The following is a 22377-nucleotide window of genomic DNA, read 5'->3' on the forward strand; positions in this document are numbered from 1 at the left end:
TTCTGTCGGGCAGAAACTTTTCTTTTGTCATCAATAGAACATCAAAAGTCGAGGTGATGCAGGTCAGCACCACCTGCACCACCTCGACTCACCATGGAAAAAGTCACAGGTTCTGTTTATGGACCTCTGCTTCCAACACCATCGTCCCGGGTTATTTGAATCCAAACTCTGACCACTGCCTCCTGTGGACACCTGCAGGTTTTTGGGATCCAGAATCTCCTGGGATGGGATGTGGGCCACCACCAGAAAGAAGGCCCAGCCGAGGAAGCTCAGGTTCATCCTCCCTCAGGAGCTGCTGGTCCTGTTCTGCCCGCCATCATCCAGTCTGTTCTCTGTTCTTCAGTAACTATGTGGTTTGGATCGGCCACTAGACAGGACAGGGACAGACTACAAGGCACCATCAGGGGTCCAGCCATTTTGTTGTTAGATTCATGGGCCGTGTCTCAAAGTCGCTACGGCTGCATCCTTAAGGACGCCTACGTCACTTCAGGTGCGACTCGCCTGTCCCGATCCGTCGAGGGACGCAGCCCTCCAGGTGCTTGGAGGACACATCGGATCTGTCCTTTGAGGCTCAGCATATCCCAGCATGCAGTGCGGGCCGACGAGGATTCAGGACGGAGGTGGGTTATCCGACAGCGCAGAATCGTTCCCTTTTAAATGTAACTTTAAGCAATAGAATTCACTGGAATTCACCGATAAAAATGTTATCAGTGAAGTAACGTGACGTTGGTAACCGGTGTTCACTCCGTCACGCTGCCCACCTACATACTTTATACGCTTTCGGCTTTTAAGGCTTTTATTGTTAAGCGCAGCAGGTTGCTAGGCAACAGAAGCAGTGGAGGTAAAGCTGATGACGCAAGCAGGAAGTGACCCAGTAGGCCGGACCGTCCCCTTTCTGAGACCGCTCGGTTGCGCCCCTGCGGTGATGGGGGACCGGCCCGGTCCACCGCCAAGGGGGCTGAAGGCTGGAGGCTCTGCTTTGGAGTTCTGAAAAAGTAAAATGCTGGAATTCTATTACATTTATTTGAAGAAAGAAAGCGCTGATGACCTGAATGAAGACAAATAACGTATCTACAATCATCTGGACATCACACATGTGTTTATGATTCGTCTTTATGTGGATTCAGGCAACAAAAACACTTGGTTAGTTGGAAAAACGTATTCTAGCTAAGCAAACCATTAGGGGTTGGGACGAAGGTCATAACTGCTACTTTTCACGTGGATGCGTTTCATTATGGGAGTAAGGCACGTGAGGAACTTTTTATTTTGTTCTGCCAGAAATGTATAAACCTATAAATCTGTATTTTTTTTAAACCAGTTAGAGTAAGCCTTATTCAGCAGATGTGTTTTATATTTAGAGCTTATCAGATTGATGCACCAACGTATGGAATGGAAACACCAGCCTCAGCATGGCGCCACGGAAGAAGGAATGGCTGCATGGCTGCTGGATCACTGTGATACTGATTGAGTCATAGGTATGACATAATCGAGTGTTCCTAAAGGCCACTCTGAATTTCTCTTATTTCGAAACAGTTCTGATCTGAGTTATAAAAAAGAAGAACCAAATCATTAAATCAGAAGAAAGAATTCATTGTGTTGGCATGGAAACAGAATTATAACAATTTACAAAAGCCTTTTATTGATAGTAAACCACAATTTACCCCCAAACAAATCAACTCCCCATTCCAAACACGTCCACTTGCACATTGGATTTCAGTGCCATTGCACAGCGTTGGGGCAGCTGCTGGGGGGGGCCGGCAGCAGGCAGTCAGCAGAGTCCTCCCTGTGCTGCTGCAGGGAGGACATCCCATCTGAGGCTGCAGCGGGGGCCGTTCTGCCCTTCCTCCACTGGAGCACATGTGACTGGACATAAGAAAGACACGTTACATGCTGCTGACACGTCTTCACCTGGAACCAAAACGACTCAAATAAAAGTTGGACATGCACTTCCTTGAGTGATGATGATGATGATTACTAGCTAGCCTTATCACTACTTTTATACATCCACCCTGTTGAGACGAGTGAGTACAACAGCAGGCGCAAAGCAAAGTGAGATATTAACTAGTGGGTTCAAAGGTTTAAAAGAAATCTATAGTACGCCCAGCAGTCCAAAAGTTGACTTTAAGGTAATATTAGACAGAGAAGAACACGCTGGAGCTTTTCTAGCTGTACTGCTGCATGGATGTAGGATCACAGGGCAGGTGGTTGTTCTTTCTTTAGAGCGTCGATCCTTTAGAGAAACGCTTATCTGACTGTTGGATGTTGAAATGAGCTGCACGCGTTCGTGTTCCCCTCAGGATACATTGAATTATCTTCAGTGATCCTCTGACTTTTCCTCGAGCTTCATCATCACGCATCATTTAGCCAGTAGTCAGACTAATCCCTGCTGGCTAGCGGGCAGGTTATGTCAGTCTTAGCTACACGCTGCTTTAAACGCTCATTTGAAAATGTTTGTATGCTGAGCAGAGGCGTCAAAAGTATTCACATTCATTACTCAGGTAGAAGTACAGATACGAGGGTTTAAAACGACTCCTAAAGTGTGACCTCGCTCACAGAACATGTCAGTCCGTTACGATATGATGGGAAGGAGCCTTCAGATCATGTGACCTGCCGATATTCAGAGAGGGACACATGCATCCACCCGCATGCTGTATAACTTAAACAGATAAAACCAGTGACGGCTAAATGACCCGAGTCGGAGGACGTACACACGTTGTTCCCATTGACTAGGTCACGGGTGGCGCTGACGGTGCCAAAGTCGTCCACACTCCGGCGGCGGGCCGGATAGGGCCCGCGGGCCCCGAGTTTGAGAAGTATGGATTAGGTAGACTGCAGTGTTTCCCCCACGTTCACTACTTGGTTATCAAAACATCGGCCAAATGACCCGTTTTAGACTTTATGAGCAAATACAGAATCCTTTTGTGTTCATTTCTAAAGCCGCATTGAGACGCACATCACTTCATTCAAGACGCTGCGCTACTTGCAAGTTGCTGCGTTGTGCCAGATTCACAATGAAGTTAGAAACATTTACGGCAAATCCACGGTACTCGGTGAAGATACTCATTTAACGTTACATGAGATTTGCATGAGGAGGAGGAGGAGGAGGAGGAGGAGGGTCCATGTCGCTAAATACCAACTGAGATCAGCTTGTGCCGCTCTGAAAAGGATCCTACGGCTGTTTTTAAAATGTAAGGAGTAGAAGTAAAAAGTCGTCTGAAAAAGAAATACTCCAGTAAAGTATAGATACCCAAAATGTCTACTTAGGTAAGGTAACACTTCACACCTCTAAAAAGAGATGGTTGACCTTTACAACCATCAGTTAGGTGAGGTCATGGATGCCAGCCTTAAGCTCAACGCACCAGCGTGCCGCCTCAGAGAGCCGCGTCATGCATGTTAAAGGATCAATGACTTCTCCAACTGGTTACGACACAACGTGTCATGTGGGCACGAGAGATGAAGAGCAGCACACATTCTCGGACACGTTACCAGAGTTCTCTGCAGCGATTGTCTCCGTATGCTAAAGGACAACCGACTGGCGCAGACGAGCAGTCCAACGAGGAGAAACGCCGACGCGCAGAGCGCGGCCAGCAGGCTGTGGAGGATGTGCGCTGGGAAACAGGACAGCAACACGTCACAGTACACATTTACATTTCTCATGTCAGACATTTACATTGCTAATAGAAAGGGGAAATCAATCAGCCTTCGATTTGCAAGGCTATTTAACCATTTAAGCCCATTCATGTATGAATCCTGTATCAGTATTTTAGGTAGTTTTAAAAGAGGAAAGAGGCAGTGGATGTTTGGGATCGGGCGTACGGGTAAAAGCTGGTGCTTGATGAAGAATGAAAGGAGGTTCATGTAGGAGAGATAAATGTTGCATATGAGCCGTTTCTTAACAGCTTCTTATGCAATAAACTCCACATGAGAGCCAAAGGGCTCAAAACATGCAGGCGGAGAAAAATAAACTTACACATTATAGAAGGTTTATAGTAAAAGAGTGGACAGGTTCAATTGAATTAACAACCCGGATAACCTGGCCAAACACATGGTACTTAATAAGCAGTACAATATATTGCAACTTATTACATTTGTTTTCAGTGCAAATTGAGCAGTTTGTCAACATCTGTTTTCCTTTATTAAGATTGATTTTTTTCACTTCATCATCTACTGTAGAAAAGGTGATGGAAAAGAGAAGACATCAGCTCACAAGTCCAGAACGTTGGTTTTAAAGACGTATTATTTCATTTCCCTCAACATGTCATTGAAAGGATTCGTATGTCCTGTGTTCAATAAAAAAATCTGTCTCACTCCATCATTTTACGTAAAAAACGTTTTTGTCAGTACTGAGCAACTTCTGTTAGTTCAATTAAAAATGTACTTGCTCTCTAAAGTGGACTGATGAAAGGATGTCTTATATCATGTTGTCATATCTGTTTGACCTTTATCGAGGTCAATCTAAGTGCTGAGGTGGAGACGGTGCAGCATGTGTGAGCTGATTGCAGTCAGGTGGCTATATTCAATATATATACAGGTAGAGATATTAGATTATTATTATTAGATTACAGCCCAACGTCATCACACATGCGTATTAAAAGCTTGTGCACAGAGGATGAACATGAAACCGAAGGACGTGGCGGAGAGGGATCAACACGTACGTGAGCTGGTGGGCCGAGGGGGGCTGGTGAAGGCACAGCGAGGTGGACTCGCCACGCAGTTGTAGTTGGTGAGTGACGTCACAGAGACGCTCACGCAGTACTCCACACCTTGCTGCAGGTAGGAGATCTTGTTTTCCTCGTTGTAAGTCAGACTCAGATCGAACTGAAACAGGTGATCAAGGACATACAGATCATCACTTCTCAGTGTGTTTTAATAACGTTTGAATCCTCTTAATTGTGCTCATTTAAGTTTTGAACAAGCGTGATATTTGGGATGGTTTCTAAGGTCAGACAGCTTGTTGTACTCAAACCGAGTCACAGGATATATCGTGTTGAATGAAAGAATTCAGAAGCCAAACCATCATTTCATCATTCTCATGACAACTAGCACATATTAACCAGTGTGGTCAGCGCAGTGACCCAAACTGTGTCCATTTACTGTTGGTGTGTACGTGATGATGAACTATGTTAACGGTGTGTGGGTTGGTTGACGTGTGGCTAACTAGCCTGTCCTACACGGCAGGTGAACTCTAATATGTTTAGCGTTCATAAGGCGTTGAATGCATTTGGTGAAATAAAGATTTCAATATTTCCCCCTGATATTAGTAGCAGTATGAAGTAGCATTAAATGAGAATATGAAGAAGTTAAGCCAAGTAAAAGGTACTTGTGTTATTCATTGTGGAAGCGGCTGCCCGGTGCCATTTCTGGGTTTGGTGAGGTACTGTTTCTTTGCAGTGGAGCACAAATAGAATAATACTACCAGTCCTCCTTTAACTAAGAGCTGCAGCCAATCGTCTGCCTGAAGAGAGCAGCACAAAAGAGTTCTGCAGTAATGATCACAAGTCAGAGCTTTTGTCTGGACGCAGATAAAGTTTTCTTATCGTAAATTGGTTGTGCTGTATTTCTTGATATTTATTGTGCAGTTTTGTGCTTCTGTTTCTGGCTCAGCCCGAGAAGCCAACAGGGGCCGGAGGATGGGCACATGTCCAGTAGAGGGCGGGTGTTGGCGTTACCATCAAGTTGTAATGTCATAGAATGATAAAAGTAGCTCGCATTCCGATTCAGACCCTCCCCCCCAGCAGACACAGACACGGGTCTCTTTTTCCTCTGTTTGCTGTGACAACTAACACAACGTCTCCGATGTTTCTGAATAAAAGAATGTTGGTGCATGCAGCTTTACCTGAGCACCATCCCTGGACCTCCGGACATGGAGGACAACTCTCCTATACAGCTGTTTTAGCTGCGTCGGTGCCTTCATAGGAAGGGTGATGTGCAGGAGCAAACAGTTCCCACAGCCAGACAACGACACATCAGGTGGTCCCAACACAGCTGAGAGGACAACCCGTTTGTAAACAGGATGAAGGACACACATGTTCCATATTCATATGAACCAGGTATTCACCTCCTTGCTGAGAACAACTTTGAATGTTTTTAAAATGTAAACTAGATTGATCTGTGTGTGTGTGTGTGTGTGTGTGTGTGTGTGTGTGTGTGTCTCACTGTCGGACAGAGGCGTGAAGCGCTCGGAAACAGCCCAGTTGGACGTCTGGGTGGAAGTGAAGGCTTGGACGCGGGCCCTGCAGGGGTCCGACAGGTCCTTGAACACGTAGGTCAGGTCACACGTCTGTCCGGCCCTCAGCTCCAAACACGCCGTCACTGGTCTCCACGTTTTCCTCCTGCGAGAGGGAGAGAAATACAGAGGGAGGGACGAGTGACAACCAGGCCAAAAACAAGGTGTCACTGTCACCGGGAGGGAGGGACACGATCTGTCAACACTCATGGCTGCAAGAAGGAACTCATAACGCCTGACCTCCCTGACAGTCTAATAAAGAGCTGAATTGAATAGTTTGTGTAAGGAAATGTGTTAGAGGTTCATGTTTAAACCCGGAGAAGAGCGTTTATCTCAACCTGAGCGTGGGTTTGTTCTTCATTCTCCGCACAGCTTACAGGAAATGACTAAACAGATAAAGTAACGCTTTGTGAGGAAGGCGGTTTCCTGGAAGCAGATCGCACTGAGATAAACAGACGACATGAAGTGAAGACGCGGCGTCATAAGGAGTGGACCTCTGTCTCATGCGTCTCATCATACCTGAGGCGAAGGATGTGAACAGTGAAGCGGGCGTCCGGCGGGGTCTCGAGGCCGGGCAGGAAGCGGAGTGTGTGCTCCAGGTTGAAGGAGGAGATGGAGACGTTGGAAGGAGCAGGGAGGGAGACACACAGCGCTACACAGCAGGACGGGATAACAACAGTGGGTTTTCCTCCTGTCTGACCTCGCTACAGAAACATGGACATGTGGAGCTCATTGAGAGCTCCGTATACACACAGCCTGTCGTTCAGCTCTGTTCAGACTACACACACACACACACACACTGCTCCCTCACGGCACTACTCAGGCTGGACACACACAGTCCAACAACAGCATGCCTGCGTAGTTTCAGAAGGCCTTACCGAGGTGTAAATGCAGAAGAAGCCTCCACAATCCCATCGTGTCTCCATGGATGTTCTACGGCTTGATGCTGAAGGTGAGGCTGTCTGGGGCAGATGGGGGTTGGTAAACCAACGCTGCTACCGTGTGCACAGCTGAGTTTCTGTTTCCCCAGAAGCCCCTCCCTGTACATGTGCAATCCAGAGAGCTGTGTGAGACAGTCAGCTGTCCCGTGCGTCTCCTTATCCAACAGCAACAAGTTATCTGTTTACTGCTACAATCCAAGCAAAACACAGCGCGTAGTTCAGGAAAGTATTTTTATTAAATGCAAAGTGTCCGACATGAGTTATATAAATGAAAGACTTTACAGCATTACAGATTTTAACAGCCGGCATACCACATAATATAAAAACAGCTTTTTACAGTCGTTACAGCCAGTTAGCAGGCCGTGATGATGGAGGCATGAGAGCAAAGGAAAAGTAGTTTTGAATGAATATGTGAATATTGTGGAGGATTCAGATAGGAAACACATGTCTTCTATCTGTGTATCTGACATCTGGTGAGTACAAATACCAATAGAAATGTGACAAATATCTAACTGTGGAATGAATGATAGATATTTTACAAGTTATTATTTGCAATGTAACAGGCCTTTTTTCCCAATTTGCCAGAATTTAGGAATCATAATTTGATTTCTGTGCGAATAATGATGGGCAGACCTGTGTTGATAAATAAGAACGGTATCTGAGTTTAAAAGAACAAATACTGTCTGACCAGCAAAGATAAAACTATGACGCATGCATATTATGTGCAGTGTTTCCCCTCAGCGTACAGCTTTATATTTCATCTAAGATGAACAACATGAGGCTATTTATGTTGTTTAGTAAAATAAGCTTAAATGACCTGTTCTGATCTGGCACTTTAAAGAAAATAAAAGCTAGACTTGTTTTTTCAGACCGCCGTAGGGGAAACTGATGTTATCTTAATGTGGTTCTTGCTCAGCAGGAATCCCAAGCCGTTCCTATAAGGGTGGGTCCTGTTATTAGAACCATATGTACCAAAATGTCTGTTTTCAGTGAGTAGACAATGACAGTGCACCTAGTTTCATAGTGTGCCGCCCCCCCAGCTGGAAACCCCCGAGGTTTTCAGTCAGTTTTGAAACTTACATGGACGCCGCATATATCCAAACTGCTCGTCGTTGTCGTACTCTTCTCCCTCCTCCTCCTCTTCATCATCTAAAGGGCAGAAAACGGTTCCTATGGCAACTTCCTTGGTGCCTCTTGTGAGTGAGGGCAGGGCTGAAATGGGATTGCAAACCTCTGACTCCGTCACCTCCCAGTCATGATGGAGTTTCTCCACCTGCTCCACTTCCTCTGCGAGCCTGCCAAGAGTTATCGTGTCCAGGTCCACCTCATGGTCGCCCACCTCTCTCACCAACTTCCTGTCCTCCTCGTCTGCTGGGATTAGTCCTTCAGAGCCACTGACTGTTTGTGATGTGGGTGCAGAATCAGAGGGGCGGGCTGTGTGTGGACTCTGTCCACCAATGGAAGTCAAGGGATTGGGCTCCGGGGATGAAAGATCTGACAAAGACGATGAAGATGAAGCCGAGGAGGAAGAGAGGAGGTTATTGCCCAGTCGCATTTTGTACTGTCCTCCACTGCTCCCAGCAGTGCTTCCAGTGACACTTTCCCCGTCGCTCTCATCGGATGTCTGGCAGTTCCTCTTGTCACCTGAAGAGGGCGAAGTTGGTTCAACATTCAGGATGCACGACTTGCTGTAGGATGGAATGACTAGAGCCTCTTGAAGGTGACGGATGGATTTCTGAGACAAAGATGGAAAGACAAATGTTAAAACCATGTCCAACCAGCCTGTTTTCAAATAGCAGATATCCTCTCTCCATACAACGGAAATCCACTTGTGTCCACCAGGGACATTTGATCAAATACTTTTCTCTGGTCAGCTGTGATAACCCTTCGGCAACATTTTGAGCCATAACTTTGAGTTTCATGGAAACAGGCTACAAAGCACTCGGTTAATAGAGAAGTCATTTGCTTTACAAACTGTCACTGTCAGGCATGGAAGCTTTTTACCCCGGCATCCTTCCTGGAGTCTCACATTTCTGGTTTCATAGCAAAATACCGTTGTTTTTAAAAAGAAGATTTTTGAAGAGAGAATGAATCAGATTCAGAGCTTTTGTCGGAAGAAATACAGAAATAGGATCACTTCTACAAGCAGTCATTGGTGGACTATAAGGACGCGCAGGTGGCCTCCGATCCATGGAGGGAGATCGCCACAAACGTCGGAGTAAATAAACAAACCAACGACTTCCACCCCCAAAGACGGCGTGCTCTACGGTCGTCTTCGACAAAGACGTCGAAAACACGTAACTCCAACACGCAAAAGCCTTTTAGAACCATGAACTAAGACGAGTCCATTAACACAAATACACAGTGGCAGAAGCAAGCTGCCTTAAGCCGCTCTCCCTTTTTAAATGAACAGTAGTGGGAATCCTTGGTGCTGAGGAGAAAACATTACATTCACATTTCAGTGTCCTATATTTTGTGTGCCATCTTCTCCACTAGTAATCCGTTTAATTCAATTGAATCTAAGTGCTAGCTGCTGGTGAACAACCAAAGTCTTCAGCCTAATCTCACATGCATGTGTGGGCTGCACAAAGCAGTCCTGTGTGAGGGGAAACCCATAGTGCCACTTCGGTGGACTAAAGGAATTCATAGTGAAACATGAAACAGCATCTTATTCTACAAAAAGGGTTTGAATCCCCCTCGCATGAGAAAAATACCACAAACAAGTTTAACTAACTGACGCCCGCTTCCACATACAGCTGCAATCAAAATTATTCAACACATTAGGTTTATTGGCAAAATATACAATTTATCAGCTGTTTGCAATAAAAAAATTACACAAGGATTGTTTAAGTAGTTTAATGAAACTAATATTACAAAGGTTTTGTCCAAATTCAACACAAAATGCTACTTTAATGACTTTAATGAATTTACTGCAGTCTCAAAATGATTCAACCCCTTCATGACAAGCATCTTCAGTACTAGTAGAGCACCCTTTGGCTGTTATGACCTGCTGCAAACGTAGTTCTAGTTTTGTCTCATCGCTCCACAGAACAGAATTCCAAAACTTCGGTGGCTTATTTATATGGTTTTCAGCATATTGCAGCCAACTTTCTTGTGCTGTTGGGTCAGTAGTGGTGTGCGTCTTGGAGTCCGGGCATGGAACCCTTCAGTGTTTAGTATGCGCCTTACTGTGCAAACTGAAACCTCAGTGCCTGCTGCCACCAAGTCTTGCTGCAGGTGTTTTGCAGTCACTCGAGGGTTTTTGACCACTTGCCTCCTCAGGAATCTGGTGGCAGCCGCTGATAGCTTCTTCTTACTGCCACGTCCCGGTAGCGTAGCCACTGGTCCTTCAACTTTCAACTTGTGAACTATGCTTCCAACTGTATTTCTAGGGATATCCAGTGCTTTTGCCATCTTTTTGTATCCTTTTCCTTGTTTGTCCAAGGCAATGATCTCTTTTCTCAACTTTTTGGACAATTCTTTTGATCAGATGGCGCCGCCTCGACTGCACTGGAGGGAGGTTATTGTTTACTCCTGAAAAGGTGTGCAACATCGTGCTGCATGTGCTGTGCTACATAATGTGGCACAGCTTCCAAACGTGCCTCGACCCCCTGACGCCGATGTTGGCCCAGATGCTGTCCCCGATCCCCAATCATTGCTGCCAGTCTCTCATAAAGAAGGGACAGCTCCGGTGTCTCCTTTCCCACCCGTGGCAGACACACCTTGGCGATGGCGCGCTAAACGCTTTTTTCCATCCACTTTGATGTCAGACCATTTTTTCTTTATTTCGGACACGGTCCGAGGTCGTGAGGCTGCAGCGTTGCTCTGCAACCTTTTGCCACTCAGGTGCCTTTTTGGCATTAGTGATGCTCATACTGTGCCCTCCAAAAGGCATTTTACTTCTCCTTTCCACCTCCCAATGATCATTTCCACTTCACACTGAGTGAAGTTACGTTTCTTCGTTTTCCTCTCAGTGTTTGCCATGATTTCGCAATGGATGAATATTAATTTGTGGGCGTTCCACAGACTATATAAGGGCAACTATGGGCGTGACATGAAGCCGCAAAAGTGATTGTGATTTATTAAGGGAAAACTGCGTAGGAGTTTTATAAGTCTGAATATTTCTGTGCATACGCACGTCCTGTTTCATCCGTACGCCACTTCTGGCGCAAATCCTACGGTTTTATAAATGAGGCCCCAGATATTTATGTGTTCAAGCGCACCTGAACTAATGAAGCCCCTGATTAGCACCAGGTGTGCTTGACACAGGGAGTTGAATCATTTCTAAGGCTGCTCTAAGTACTGAAGATGCTTGTCACGAAGGGGGGAATCATTTTGAGACTGCAGTAAATTCATTAAAGGCTTTTATATAGTTTTTACATTTTGCCAGGGGAGCAATTAGGGGTTAGGGGTCTTGCTCAGGGACACCTCGACATGGGACATGGAGCGGCCAGGGTTCGAACCGCAATTCGTGCGGTTCCTGGCGCACCCTCCATGTGCCACCATCGCCACTTTCCATTCTTACAAAAAGTCATGTTTACATAGAAAATTCTCCCGAATCTTGCATTTGAACTTCAAAAATTAGGTCAGGGTTTAGATATCCAACTTTATTTTTCGGTCCACCATCTGAATAGGAGTTTTAAAAACTGTATTTCCATTGATTTGGCCAACCAGTGCTTCATTTGACCGGAATACATGCGTTCAGTGTTTTCTTTAGTAATCACAAACATTTATTACCAAAACATGTTAGACATACAAGGATTTTAACTTGGCGGTGTTTGCATAACTTCAGACAAGACAAGTGACAACAAGACCGATAAGACAACATAGTGCAAGAACAACTTAAGAATGCTATAGGAATGAACATTCTATGACATGTTTCCCAGCTTCACGTGCTGCTTCCTGTCAGACAGGAAGTCTGTGATCCACTTGCAGGTGGATTCGGGCACGTGCAGCTGGGAGAGTTTGTCCTGCAGCACAGACGGGATGATGGTGTTGAAGGCAGAGCTGAAGTCCACAAACAGGATCCTGTCGTAGGTTCCTGAGGAGTCCAGATGCTGGAGGATGTAGTGGAGGGCCATGTTGACAGCATCGTCCACAGACCTGTAGGCGAACTGCAGGGGGCAGGAGGGGGTCGGTGAGGGACTTCAGGTGGGTCAGGACTAGCCATTCAAAAGACTTGATGACTACAGAGGTCAGGGCGACGGGCCTGTAGTCATTGAGTCCTGTGATCCTGGGCTTCTTGGGAACAGGGATGATGGTGGAGGCCTTGGAGCAGGCTGGTACGTGGCATGTCTCCAGGGAGGTGTTGAAGATGTCTGTGAGAACACCACAATGCTTCAGGGTGTGAGGGGAGGCCGAGTCCGGACCAGCTGCTTTGCAAGGGTTTTAAAGAGCCTGTTAACGTCTCTGTTCAGAATAGAGAAGGTTGTTGCTGGTGAGGGCGGTTGGAGGGGGGGTTTGGATTGTAGTTTGTGAGGTATTTTAAGTCGGACTGAAATCGAATTATCCGTTTCATGTAAACACCTTTGTCCGACTATGTGCGGTCCGACTACGGCATGTAACGGTGAATTGGATAAGGAACTTGACTTTGAGTCTTTGCGCATGCTTGAGATCCCGACGGCGTCTTCTCTCCGTTATCAAATCAGCCAATAGCGCCATTCGCTGTGCTCCTATTAACATCATGCACACATAGTAGAGGGATGTAGCTTCACCTTGCTCTCCGCTCGCCATCTTTCTCCTAATGTTGTTGGTAGTGGTGAAGAGGTCAAGCGGAAATGGCTCTATCACAACTAGTTGTAATGAAAGCGCCACCTATCGTATCGGATATGACGATATGCTTTCGGCCAATGATTCGATTCATTCACTGCCGTGTATATTGGGATAAAAGCACCTCCCCCGAAAGAGAGCATAGTCCCACTAAGAAAATGGTAAATGTTAAATGGGCTGTACTTGTACAGCGCTTTTCTAGTCTTCCGACCACTCAAAGCGCTTTAACACTACACGACATCATTCACCCATTCACCCATTCACACACTGATGACAGGAGAACCACACACAGTGACACCTGCCATCAGTAACTAACATTCACACACTGTAGTCGCAGCTACAGGAGCAATGTTGGGTTAAGTGTCTTGCCCAAGGAGACAACGACATGCGGGTTAGCCGGGCCTGGGATCAAACCGACAACCCTCTGATTGGAGGACGACCGTGCTCCCCACTCACCCACAGTCGCAGCAAAGGTTCCAATTATACCATCATGTAAACACAGTGACTTGCTGAGAAGCGTTTCTCAGAGTACAGTCGTTCGCATCTCTCAGCGCCTTTGACTTTGTCCCCACTGATGAGCCCTGCTTGCTGTGGTGTAACAGTGATCCAGGATGTTCTCCTTTAGGATTGGGCATTTAATAAACTGTTTGTATTTAGGAAGTTCATGGCTGAGATTTATTTTTTTAAACAATAACCAAGGAGTCCGGGTTGGTCCGCTCCACACGCCGTATCCGGTCGGCGAGTGTCCGCTGTGCCGGCGGCACGTAAGCACGAACCAGGATGAATGAAGCGAACTCACGGGGGAGTAAAAGGGTTTACAGTTGATGGTGAATAACTCCAGATCAGGGGAACAGTGTTGTGGGATCACCGTTACGTCGTTGCACCAGCTGCTGGAGCTCCAGCTCCGTCTTGCCGGAGAGCTCCGTGTCGCGGTCCGCTCTGAGCGGCTGGAAGCCCGCCAGCTGGACGCGGAGTCCGGTATCGATCCGCAGAGCACAAAACGGAGGATGCAGAAAAGTCTTTGTCTATATTCACCAGCAGCTGAGGTTTGCTGAGATTACCGAAGGGGGGCGTTTGTGTTTTGACTTTGACTCCTTCGACTTTCATTAGTGCGGAAATGAGCTTCTATAGTTGTGTGAATGCATCACTCCAGCCGATCCAAAGACGGGGTTTGTAACCAATCAGATGTAGAGACCATGGTGACTGGCTCCGCCCCCTTACTGTCAAAAAGAAAAACAGCGAGCGCGTAGAAAACACCTTCCAGCACGAGCAGAGACTCACCTCGCGACAAAGGAAGTACACGCTCCGCAAATATCGCGTGCGAGACGGAGATTTGCTCGCGGATGTTTGATTTACGCATCAACCTGATTTGCGCTCTCGAATTTTGACAGTGATTTGCCGCCATATATGCCTTTGTTCTCTTTGGTGTGCTTTTTGGACAGTCAAATATTGCACTTTGTAGAATTATGTCACACATCTAAAGTCAGAATCCCCTGAGAAACCCACACATCAGCTACATTGGCTCAAAACAAAAACACGTAATGAGATTTGCTTATTTTGAGCCGCAATAGCTGAACCTTGCAGGGCATTTTTTCATCTTCTCACATCTAGCGTGTCCTCCAGCACTGGCACATGAAACTGAGCAAAGACAAGATATAAGTACATGTAGCATCCTGTGGGTTTTTTCTTACACCACAGCGGTGCACAGTAACGTGCACGATGTGCTGCTTCCTGTTGCTTTACTCAAACAAACTCAAGTCAGAAACTAAAGCATTTTACAGAAAGATGGCTGAATTGATCCTGTTGAGTTACTTTAGATTACTACAAGTGTGTTTCAATTTAAGCTTTTGCACAAATGTTAGTTGGAAAACACTAATCTATAACAATTATTTGTATGGAATGTTTTATCAATTTTAATAATCACAAAAATAGTTTTACATGTGATAATAAAAATGTGGGGATGAATTTGTTCATGTAAAAGGAATAATAGAAGAGTACCGTATTTTCCGCACTCCAAGACGCACTTAAAAGCCTTTCATTTTCTCATAAAACGACAGTGTCTTATAATCCGGAGCGCCTTATATATGTATATATATATGGATCAATTGGTTAATCGGTTGATCCATACTGGTTGTACACGACTGCAGTATCGTATGAGCCTTATAATCCGGTGCTCCCTATAAATGGGAAATGTTCTAAAATAGGTCATTCATTGAAGGTGTGCCTTATAGTGCGGAAAATACGCTATTTATAAACTTCCTGTTAATATAGCTAAATATATTTTTTGACAATAATTAAGATTTTTGACTGCTAATTTAAAGAGAAGTTCATTTTCTTTTTGACTTAAAGGGGGCAGCCTGATCATCTTCTACGATCTGCTACCATGCGTTCTGAACCACCATGTACTTCTTGTCAAAATACTTACCAGGACCGATGGCAGGTCGATCCGACAGGTGGAGCGAGTATAGACCCACAGGGCCCCAGAGACCACAACCAACACCACCAACACGCACAACGCTGATGATATCCAGGGGTCTGCATGGAGGAGGGGGTCATACCATACATTATTCCCAGAGCATTTCATCACTGTCAGTACCAACAGTACCACTGTTTCCCAGAGGTTTACAGCTTGATCTGATCCATTGAGATATTTTGGCTAATTTATGTCTGATATCTAATTTCCTTACGTTGCTGTTCATTGGTTCATTTACCGTGTGTAAAATTCTATAAGATATTACATAAATATAATATTTAACTGCATTAAAATATTGTATTGCATAGTGTGTGTATATGTATATCATGAAATTGTCGGCCCATTATTGGTTAAAGACTAATGTCACTGACCACGTTTTTATTTATGGACAACACGGTGTAAAATAGCTGCTCAGTCTCACAAACTAGTCGGTTTTAGGTCCAGGTCCTGATTGATGGTGTTTGGGTCTGGATCTGGACTGCATTCTGCCTATTAGTGACTGCTGGGCTTCCGTTTACTTGATCAATCTTAGCTGGTACTTGTTGTTAGGAAATGGAAGGAGAAAAGTTCCAACACCAGCTCACGTTTAACCTCTACAGCTGGATAATGACCTTTGTCAGAGTGACAAACTGCGTAATGGCCCTTTAGGTGCGTGCAGCGTCAGGCTAAAGAAGCCACGGGGATTGAAACTACCTCTGTGGGTTGAGTGATGAGTAACTTGGACGTGGAAGGAACAAGCACACAGACACAGCGGCTCTTTACCTGCTGTGTAGTGGCCGGGCGTAGAAGCACAAACAGGCCGGCTGTAGTTGGACTCCCGCTGCACCACACCTGGTGAGAAGCACACCGACACACAGTACCATTTGCCCGAGGCCAAGTTCTTAAAAATGCGTCTTCTCAAAGACGTGGTCTGCTGAACGACCTGCAAACAGAGAGAACACAGACAGATGTGAGATTAGTACAACACGACATGTGCACAGATTAAACCACAGGAAGCTTAGTTTGAGACAGCTGGCTACGGTACGCGATAGTCTGCTGCATTCTATCCTGAATTTTACACCCATTCTGAAACAATTCATCTTAAAAGCATTTAATGACTGTTTCCTGCCTCACTTCCATTGAAGACCAACGTCCCAGACAGTGAGGGAACTCCAGGATGAAGGCAAGGCTCCAGCTGTCATATCACAACTATCACCAAACCTCCATCCATCCCCACTCAGTCCACAGCTTTGATTCAAGCGTCCAGCTGAGCAGATTTGGGGCTGATTATCATATGATTGATTTGTAGATTGTTCTTCTATTGGATCAGTCATTGTTGTCTGATGAAACTTAAAACTTTAAAAGGGTCCCAGATGTGACTTTTCTTGTGCACACTGCGAGTTCCCTCAGGCCTCGGTGACGTCTCCCATCAACTATCCTGGACTGAAAATGCCACATTAATTTCCACAACTGAATGCATGTGTTGATCTTTCGTTCTGCCTGTCAAACATGATTGGCAGGCAGATAAAAGGCAGGCAGCTGGGTTACTTGTTGTTCCTATGGTTTTAAAAAGTAGGCTGGGGACCAGAGCCTTCAGTTATCAAGCTCCTCTTTTGTGGAACCAGGTTCCACTTTCAGTCCGGGGGGCAGATTCGGTCAGCTCTTTTAAAGTAAAACTTTAAACGTTCCTCTTTGATTCTGCCTATAGTTAGGGCTGGCTCAGGTTAGTCCGGACCAGCCCTTAGTTAAGCTGCTATAGGCTTAGAATGCCGGGGGAATTCTTAGGACACACCAAGCTCCTCTCTCACGCTCTCGTTCTACCATAATTCACGTTTTATTAATGCACATGACTAATTCAGCTTCTTTCGGGGAGTTTTTTTTTGTGCTTTCTCCCCTATCAGGTCTCCGTAGATCGTGGTTCCTTCGGGACCCTGGTCCTGACACCTACCTTGGTCATGCTGACACCTGCTGCTGCCATCATCATCATCATCATTATTATTTTAGAAATTAATCATATTACTTTACTCATAAACCAACATTACCCTCTCCTTAAGTCTCTGTGCTCTCCCTCCCACAGGCTTCTGTGGATGGTGGTTCTATGTGATGGTGGTTCTATCTGATGGTGGTTCTATGTGATGGTGGTTCTATGTGATGGTGGTTCTATCTGATGGTGGTTCTATGTGATGGTGGTTCTATCTGATGGTGGTTCTATCTGATGGTGGTTCTATCTGATGGTGGTTCTATCTGATGGTGGATGCCCCTGCAGTGGTCCTGCTGTGCGCCTGGCTTACTACTCACAATTACTTGAATCATTTCTGTCATAGGAATTGCATGTATTATACATTGTTCATTCTGTACACATGGCATCCATTGTAGTCTGTCCATCCCGGGAGTGGGATCCCTCCTCTGATGTTCTTCCTAAGGTTTCTTCCCTTTTTTCCCTCTTGGAAGGTTTTTTTCATTTTTTGGGGAGTGTTTCCTGTGCCGATGGTGGGTTTCGGGACAGAGGATGTTGTATGTGTACAGACTGTAAAGCCCTCTGAGGCAAATTTGTAATTTGCGATTATGGGCTATACAAAATAAAATGACTTGACTTGACTTGATTGACTGTGGTCACACTGAAGGGGGTCAAAATGTGTATTCCTTCAACATCCGTTTCCTGCAGCAGTTCCTTTGTGGTCCTCTGCTGATTGGACATCCCTGATGTGTACGAAAGTCTTTTTACGCCAGGAAACTCACTTAATCCAAAATGAGCTTAAGAGGTTTTTGATTTCTCCCAATGACATTATCCACTAATGTCCACCACACACAAGAGTGCGCTCATAAATATCTGCTTAAAGCGGTCAGATCAAAGAATGCACTCTTACACTGCATGCTGCACCATGTAACGTACCTGGAACTTGTCTGCATCGTTGCTCATAAGAAGTTTGTATTGGAGAGAATCATAGATGTCCCTCAGGCGCTCCACGGGCGGCTGGAGTTCCACGCACATATCTGGGCCACACGGTGTCACAGTCAGCAGCGGCAGATCCAGGAGAGCTGCAGGACACAAGGACACAAGGACAGAAGACGGCTGTTAAATGAACCCACGTTTCCACTGCGCGATGAATGGTCATTGAAAAGAAAACCTCAGAGTAAGGCTCATCTGCCCACGAATCTAAGGATTATAAATAAGTCCTCTGATGCAACACATCCTGGATCAACAAGTGTCTCTCGTAGGTAGAACATTTCACTGAAGAAGCTATTCTCCGCTAGCGTGGAAAAGAAAGAACATGTGATATTTCTGGACATCTCCTCCACTATCCGTCCATGCCGTTCTAGTTGTACTCACTATCTCTGATGGGTTTAAATTCCCGTTGGATGACTGGTTGTGATTCCTGTGCATCCAACAGTGCTGTGACCCTGCTACGGTACACCTTGTAGCGCTCAGAGAAGGCCTCTGTCAGGTTGCACACCAGTGGATGCTGCACATGCTGACAGCCGACCACTGGCACCCAGGACGTCCCCCTGCGAGACAGGAGAGAAGCGTACCCATGAATATTCAACAACTTACGGTCCGTAGTCCATTTAGAGAGACAATATGAAATGTCTAACTTGCGCTATGATTTAGTCCCATACCACATTCACATCAAATGGAGTATTTGAACAATATTTGAACAATTTTTAATGTCATCTTTCAGATTTAATTCAATGATATTATAATATTCTCATGACATTTGTGTGCAGGAACTTCTGTGGTTCAGTGGTTGTTGAGAGCAGCTCCTCTCCTCTCTGTTAACAGCGTTCCTTATAGGTGAATGAATGCATTAGGGCTCCTATATTCCTTTTAGCTAAATGACCTGTAATGTAATGTACTGTAATGTAGGGCCGGGTCCAGACGTGGTCGAGATAAAGACAGTGAAAAGAGCTATAAGCCATTGTATTTTCACTTTAACTGCCTTTATATATATATATAAATGATTTATTCTGAAACACATGGTGAAGAATCAGCTGCAGACTCTCACTCTGGGAATGTCCACAACATCGAACCCATTTACATTGTTTGTATGACTTGATCAGCAGAGAAGAAGTTAATACTACAACGGGACACTTCCCGGAGTGCGAGGAAAACTTTGTCTGTACATACAGACATTTGACATCATTAACCCAAAAGCTCCTGCATCAAAGAAGGGGCGACTTGGTGATGAGGGAAACAGTGTTTCTGGAGTTGGGGGTGGGGGGTCATGGTGGAACAGGAAGAGATGAAACTGACGTTGATGTGCGCACTGTGACATTGTAGCAGACTCCCGGTGGTGATCCCGGTCCAGGCTCCCATGTCAGCATGTGAGTGAAGTGGCTCGAGGTTATGATGTCATTGACGGGCTTTGGGAGCTCACTCACTGCTGGAATACAAACAAACAGGACATTAAACGAATCTTAGGAACATTTCTATTCGATATCGCAGTGATACACTCAAACGATGCGGTTTTAAACGCTTCATACAGAAGCTTCGAGCACCATTCTTTATAAACACGTTTCTTTTCAAGGAGCAACAACTAATGCACCACTGTTTTATGTGTTTTACTCCCTCTAAGGCAAACCTTTCAGAGAGCTGGATGCCTTTTACACTTTGGTTTTTCAAACTCTCGCCTGGGCGCTGACCTGTTAGGGCCGGAGGCAGCAACGCCAGCATCCAGAGGAGAGACGTCATGACAGCATCCCCGCTTCGCCGCCATCAGCACCTCTCACGACTCGCTTCCTGTCACCAACAGTCAAAGAGGAAAGGAGTCTGCGACCTGTACACACACTTAAGCCACACACACTTAAGGCACACACACTTAAGCCACACACACTTAATCATAAGAATAACCACTCAGAGGTTCGATTCCCACTTTCCTTTGTCATGTCGCCAGATAACAATTGATACTTTGATAACGAAGATCCCTTTTTTAAATGGATGCTCCAACAAGCCAAATAGCTTCATCCTAATGCTTCACCAGGCAACACTGACCCGCGGGGACTAAAAGTGACGTCAGATGTGGATGATCGTGGGCTGCGCATCGTTATGATCAGAGAGTCTTTCATGTAAAACTTGCCTAACGTTACACGTGTACGCTGTGTTTGAGCTCAGTGTATTTCCCGCCCTGCCTGCGTGGATATGAAAGCACAGACACGTCTCACGTCGACCCGACATACGATTAGTAACGATGTGATGCATCAAAAAAATGACCGCGAAATCAATGTGAAAGCGAGGCGATCGATAGAACGTCTGTTTCCTGGGTATTCGACGTCGGAGCCGAAAGGCCACGCCCACCACACGCCTGCCTCACGCACGCCAAAATTACAAATTAAAATTAAAAGGAAAAAAACGGCAAGTTTATATCGTGCACACCGGTAACGAATCTATCGTTAGCTAGCGGAATAGCATGTCAACTAACAATAGGCGAGCCGAAGCATGTCGTCGGATACACACAAACCCCTACAGCACTTGTATAAATGTCAGGTATAAACTTACAGTAACTTGTCCTAAGATCCCACGTTTATCCACCAAGTTCAGCATTGGAAGCCGGTGTGTGGGTGTGTGGGTAAAACCCCACATAGCGGAATACTGATCATACAAGGCTGTGACAGCGTGACACAGAGCTGCTGCTCGTGGTGCCTTCAAAGAACGTCGGTCAAATTGTTGTTCTGATTTGACGGGGCCTTGCGGCTTGTGACAGACTTTCTGGATACCACAGAGACTGCGCGCTGTCTGGCTTTTGAATACAGAAAATATGAATACAATTGTATGTTGCACGCTTTGTGGCATTACACGTAGATTGTAGAGGATTTTGATTTTTCCGATGGGGAAGTGAAAGTTACATCTGACAGAATAGATGAGAGGAAATCACGTGACCTAAAAGAAATAAAGACTTTCCGTTGGTGTGCATTTCTGCAGACTTTTGCAAATTACCAATAATTCATTTCTGTGACAAATATTAGGATACAATATATATAATGCACTGCTCAAAAAATTGTGTTGGATATCTATACTGATATGAACAGTTGATATAACAGTCTTATGAGCGAAAGCATGCCACATCTTTTAATGGATATAAAAGTTCCAGCTTACATAGAGCTTCATTTTATAGACACCCAAAAAAATCAATGTGAAAAAATGATGTGGCAGGCTAATTTAGCCCAATTTAAATTTCTGCATCTCAAAATGCTTTTCACATGCTTGTAGGCATGCCTGACCACGTCGCGGCATGTTCCTAATGAGGCGAACGATGGTCCCAGATCTGTCTAATGGCATCAATGAGCTCCTGTAAAGTCAGAGGAACAACCTGCCGGCGTCTGATGGACAGGAACATCATGTCCCACAGGTGTTCTATTGGGTTTAGGTCAGCGTGAGAACCATTCAATTGTATCAATTCCTTCATCCTCCATATACAGCCTGCATACTCTTGCCACATTGTCGTGCATCAGGAGGAACCCGGGACCTACTGCTCCAGCGTAGGGTCTGACCATGGGGTCAAGGATTTCATCCTGATACTTAATGGGGCTAATTTTTCTACAAAACCAATATTCTAAACCCCCCTGAAAGTTATTGGGTTTGAGTTGATGAATAGCAACAGGACTTGATCTGAAGATGTTGGGCGATCACATATTTATTATGGCTCTTATCTCTAACAAGTTGTAAATCGACTTATTTGATGAAATTGCACTTTCTTGTTATTCTGAGTTTGCATCGTTATGGCTGAAATGCACTTATTGTAAATCGCTTTGGATAAAAGCGTCATTTAAATGACATGTTAACGTCAACTCGCAGGATTAACAAAGAAAAATTGATCCATCTATGCGCCATTGGCTTATTAGAGTGATACAGCATTATGGCTGCCATGCATGAAGCCACAGCCCTAACGCAACTATATACGCAGTCAGAAACTCTAATCTGAAATAGATTTGCATTTGATTGTGTGAAATAAGTACTCCTAGCAACCAGCAAAATGATTCACTGTATCAAGGGA

General features: G+C 45.3%; 2 protein-coding genes across 9 annotated transcripts; both read right to left on the reverse strand.

Annotated features, from left to right (window-relative positions):
• Positions 1–1713: 1713 nt before the first annotated feature.
• Positions 1714–7152, reverse strand: LOC120834248 (interferon alpha/beta receptor 2-like). The gene is made up of 7 exons (XM_040202161.2): positions 7105–7152; positions 6746–6930; positions 6157–6332; positions 5837–5985; positions 4656–4818; positions 3487–3608; positions 1714–1863 (listed from the first exon to the last, which is right to left on the reverse strand). The coding sequence occupies exons 1-7, from the start codon at positions 7150–7152 to the stop codon at positions 1714–1716; spliced, it is 993 nt and encodes a 330-aa protein (XP_040058095.2).
• On the reverse strand, positions 6157–21037 carry LOC120833783 (interferon alpha/beta receptor 2). Of its 8 annotated transcripts, none has more exons than XM_040201256.2 (11): positions 20883–21035; positions 20030–20126; positions 19641–19767; positions 18720–18895; positions 18282–18427; positions 16172–16331; positions 15362–15471; positions 8248–8902; positions 7105–7266; positions 6746–6878; positions 6157–6332 (listed from the first exon to the last, which is right to left on the reverse strand). In XM_040201256.2, exons 2-9 carry the CDS (start codon positions 20076–20078, stop codon positions 7160–7162), a joined length of 1530 nt encoding a protein of 509 aa, XP_040057190.2. In that variant the 5' UTR covers positions 20079–20126; positions 20883–21035; the 3' UTR covers positions 6157–6332; positions 6746–6878; positions 7105–7159. The 8 variants fall into 8 exon arrangements, with proteins under 8 accessions (XP_040057190.2, XP_040057189.2, XP_040057185.2 ...); XM_040201255.2 differs by having other exon boundaries at positions 19641–19770; positions 20883–21028; XM_040201251.2 differs by having other exon boundaries at positions 19641–19770; positions 19988–20126; positions 20883–21024.
• Positions 21038–22377: the final 1340 nt, after the last annotated feature.

Source organism: Gasterosteus aculeatus, chromosome 16 (genome assembly GCF_964276395.1).
Source record: "Gasterosteus aculeatus chromosome 16, fGasAcu3.hap1.1, whole genome shotgun sequence".
NCBI lineage: Eukaryota > Metazoa > Chordata > Actinopteri > Perciformes > Gasterosteidae > Gasterosteus > Gasterosteus aculeatus.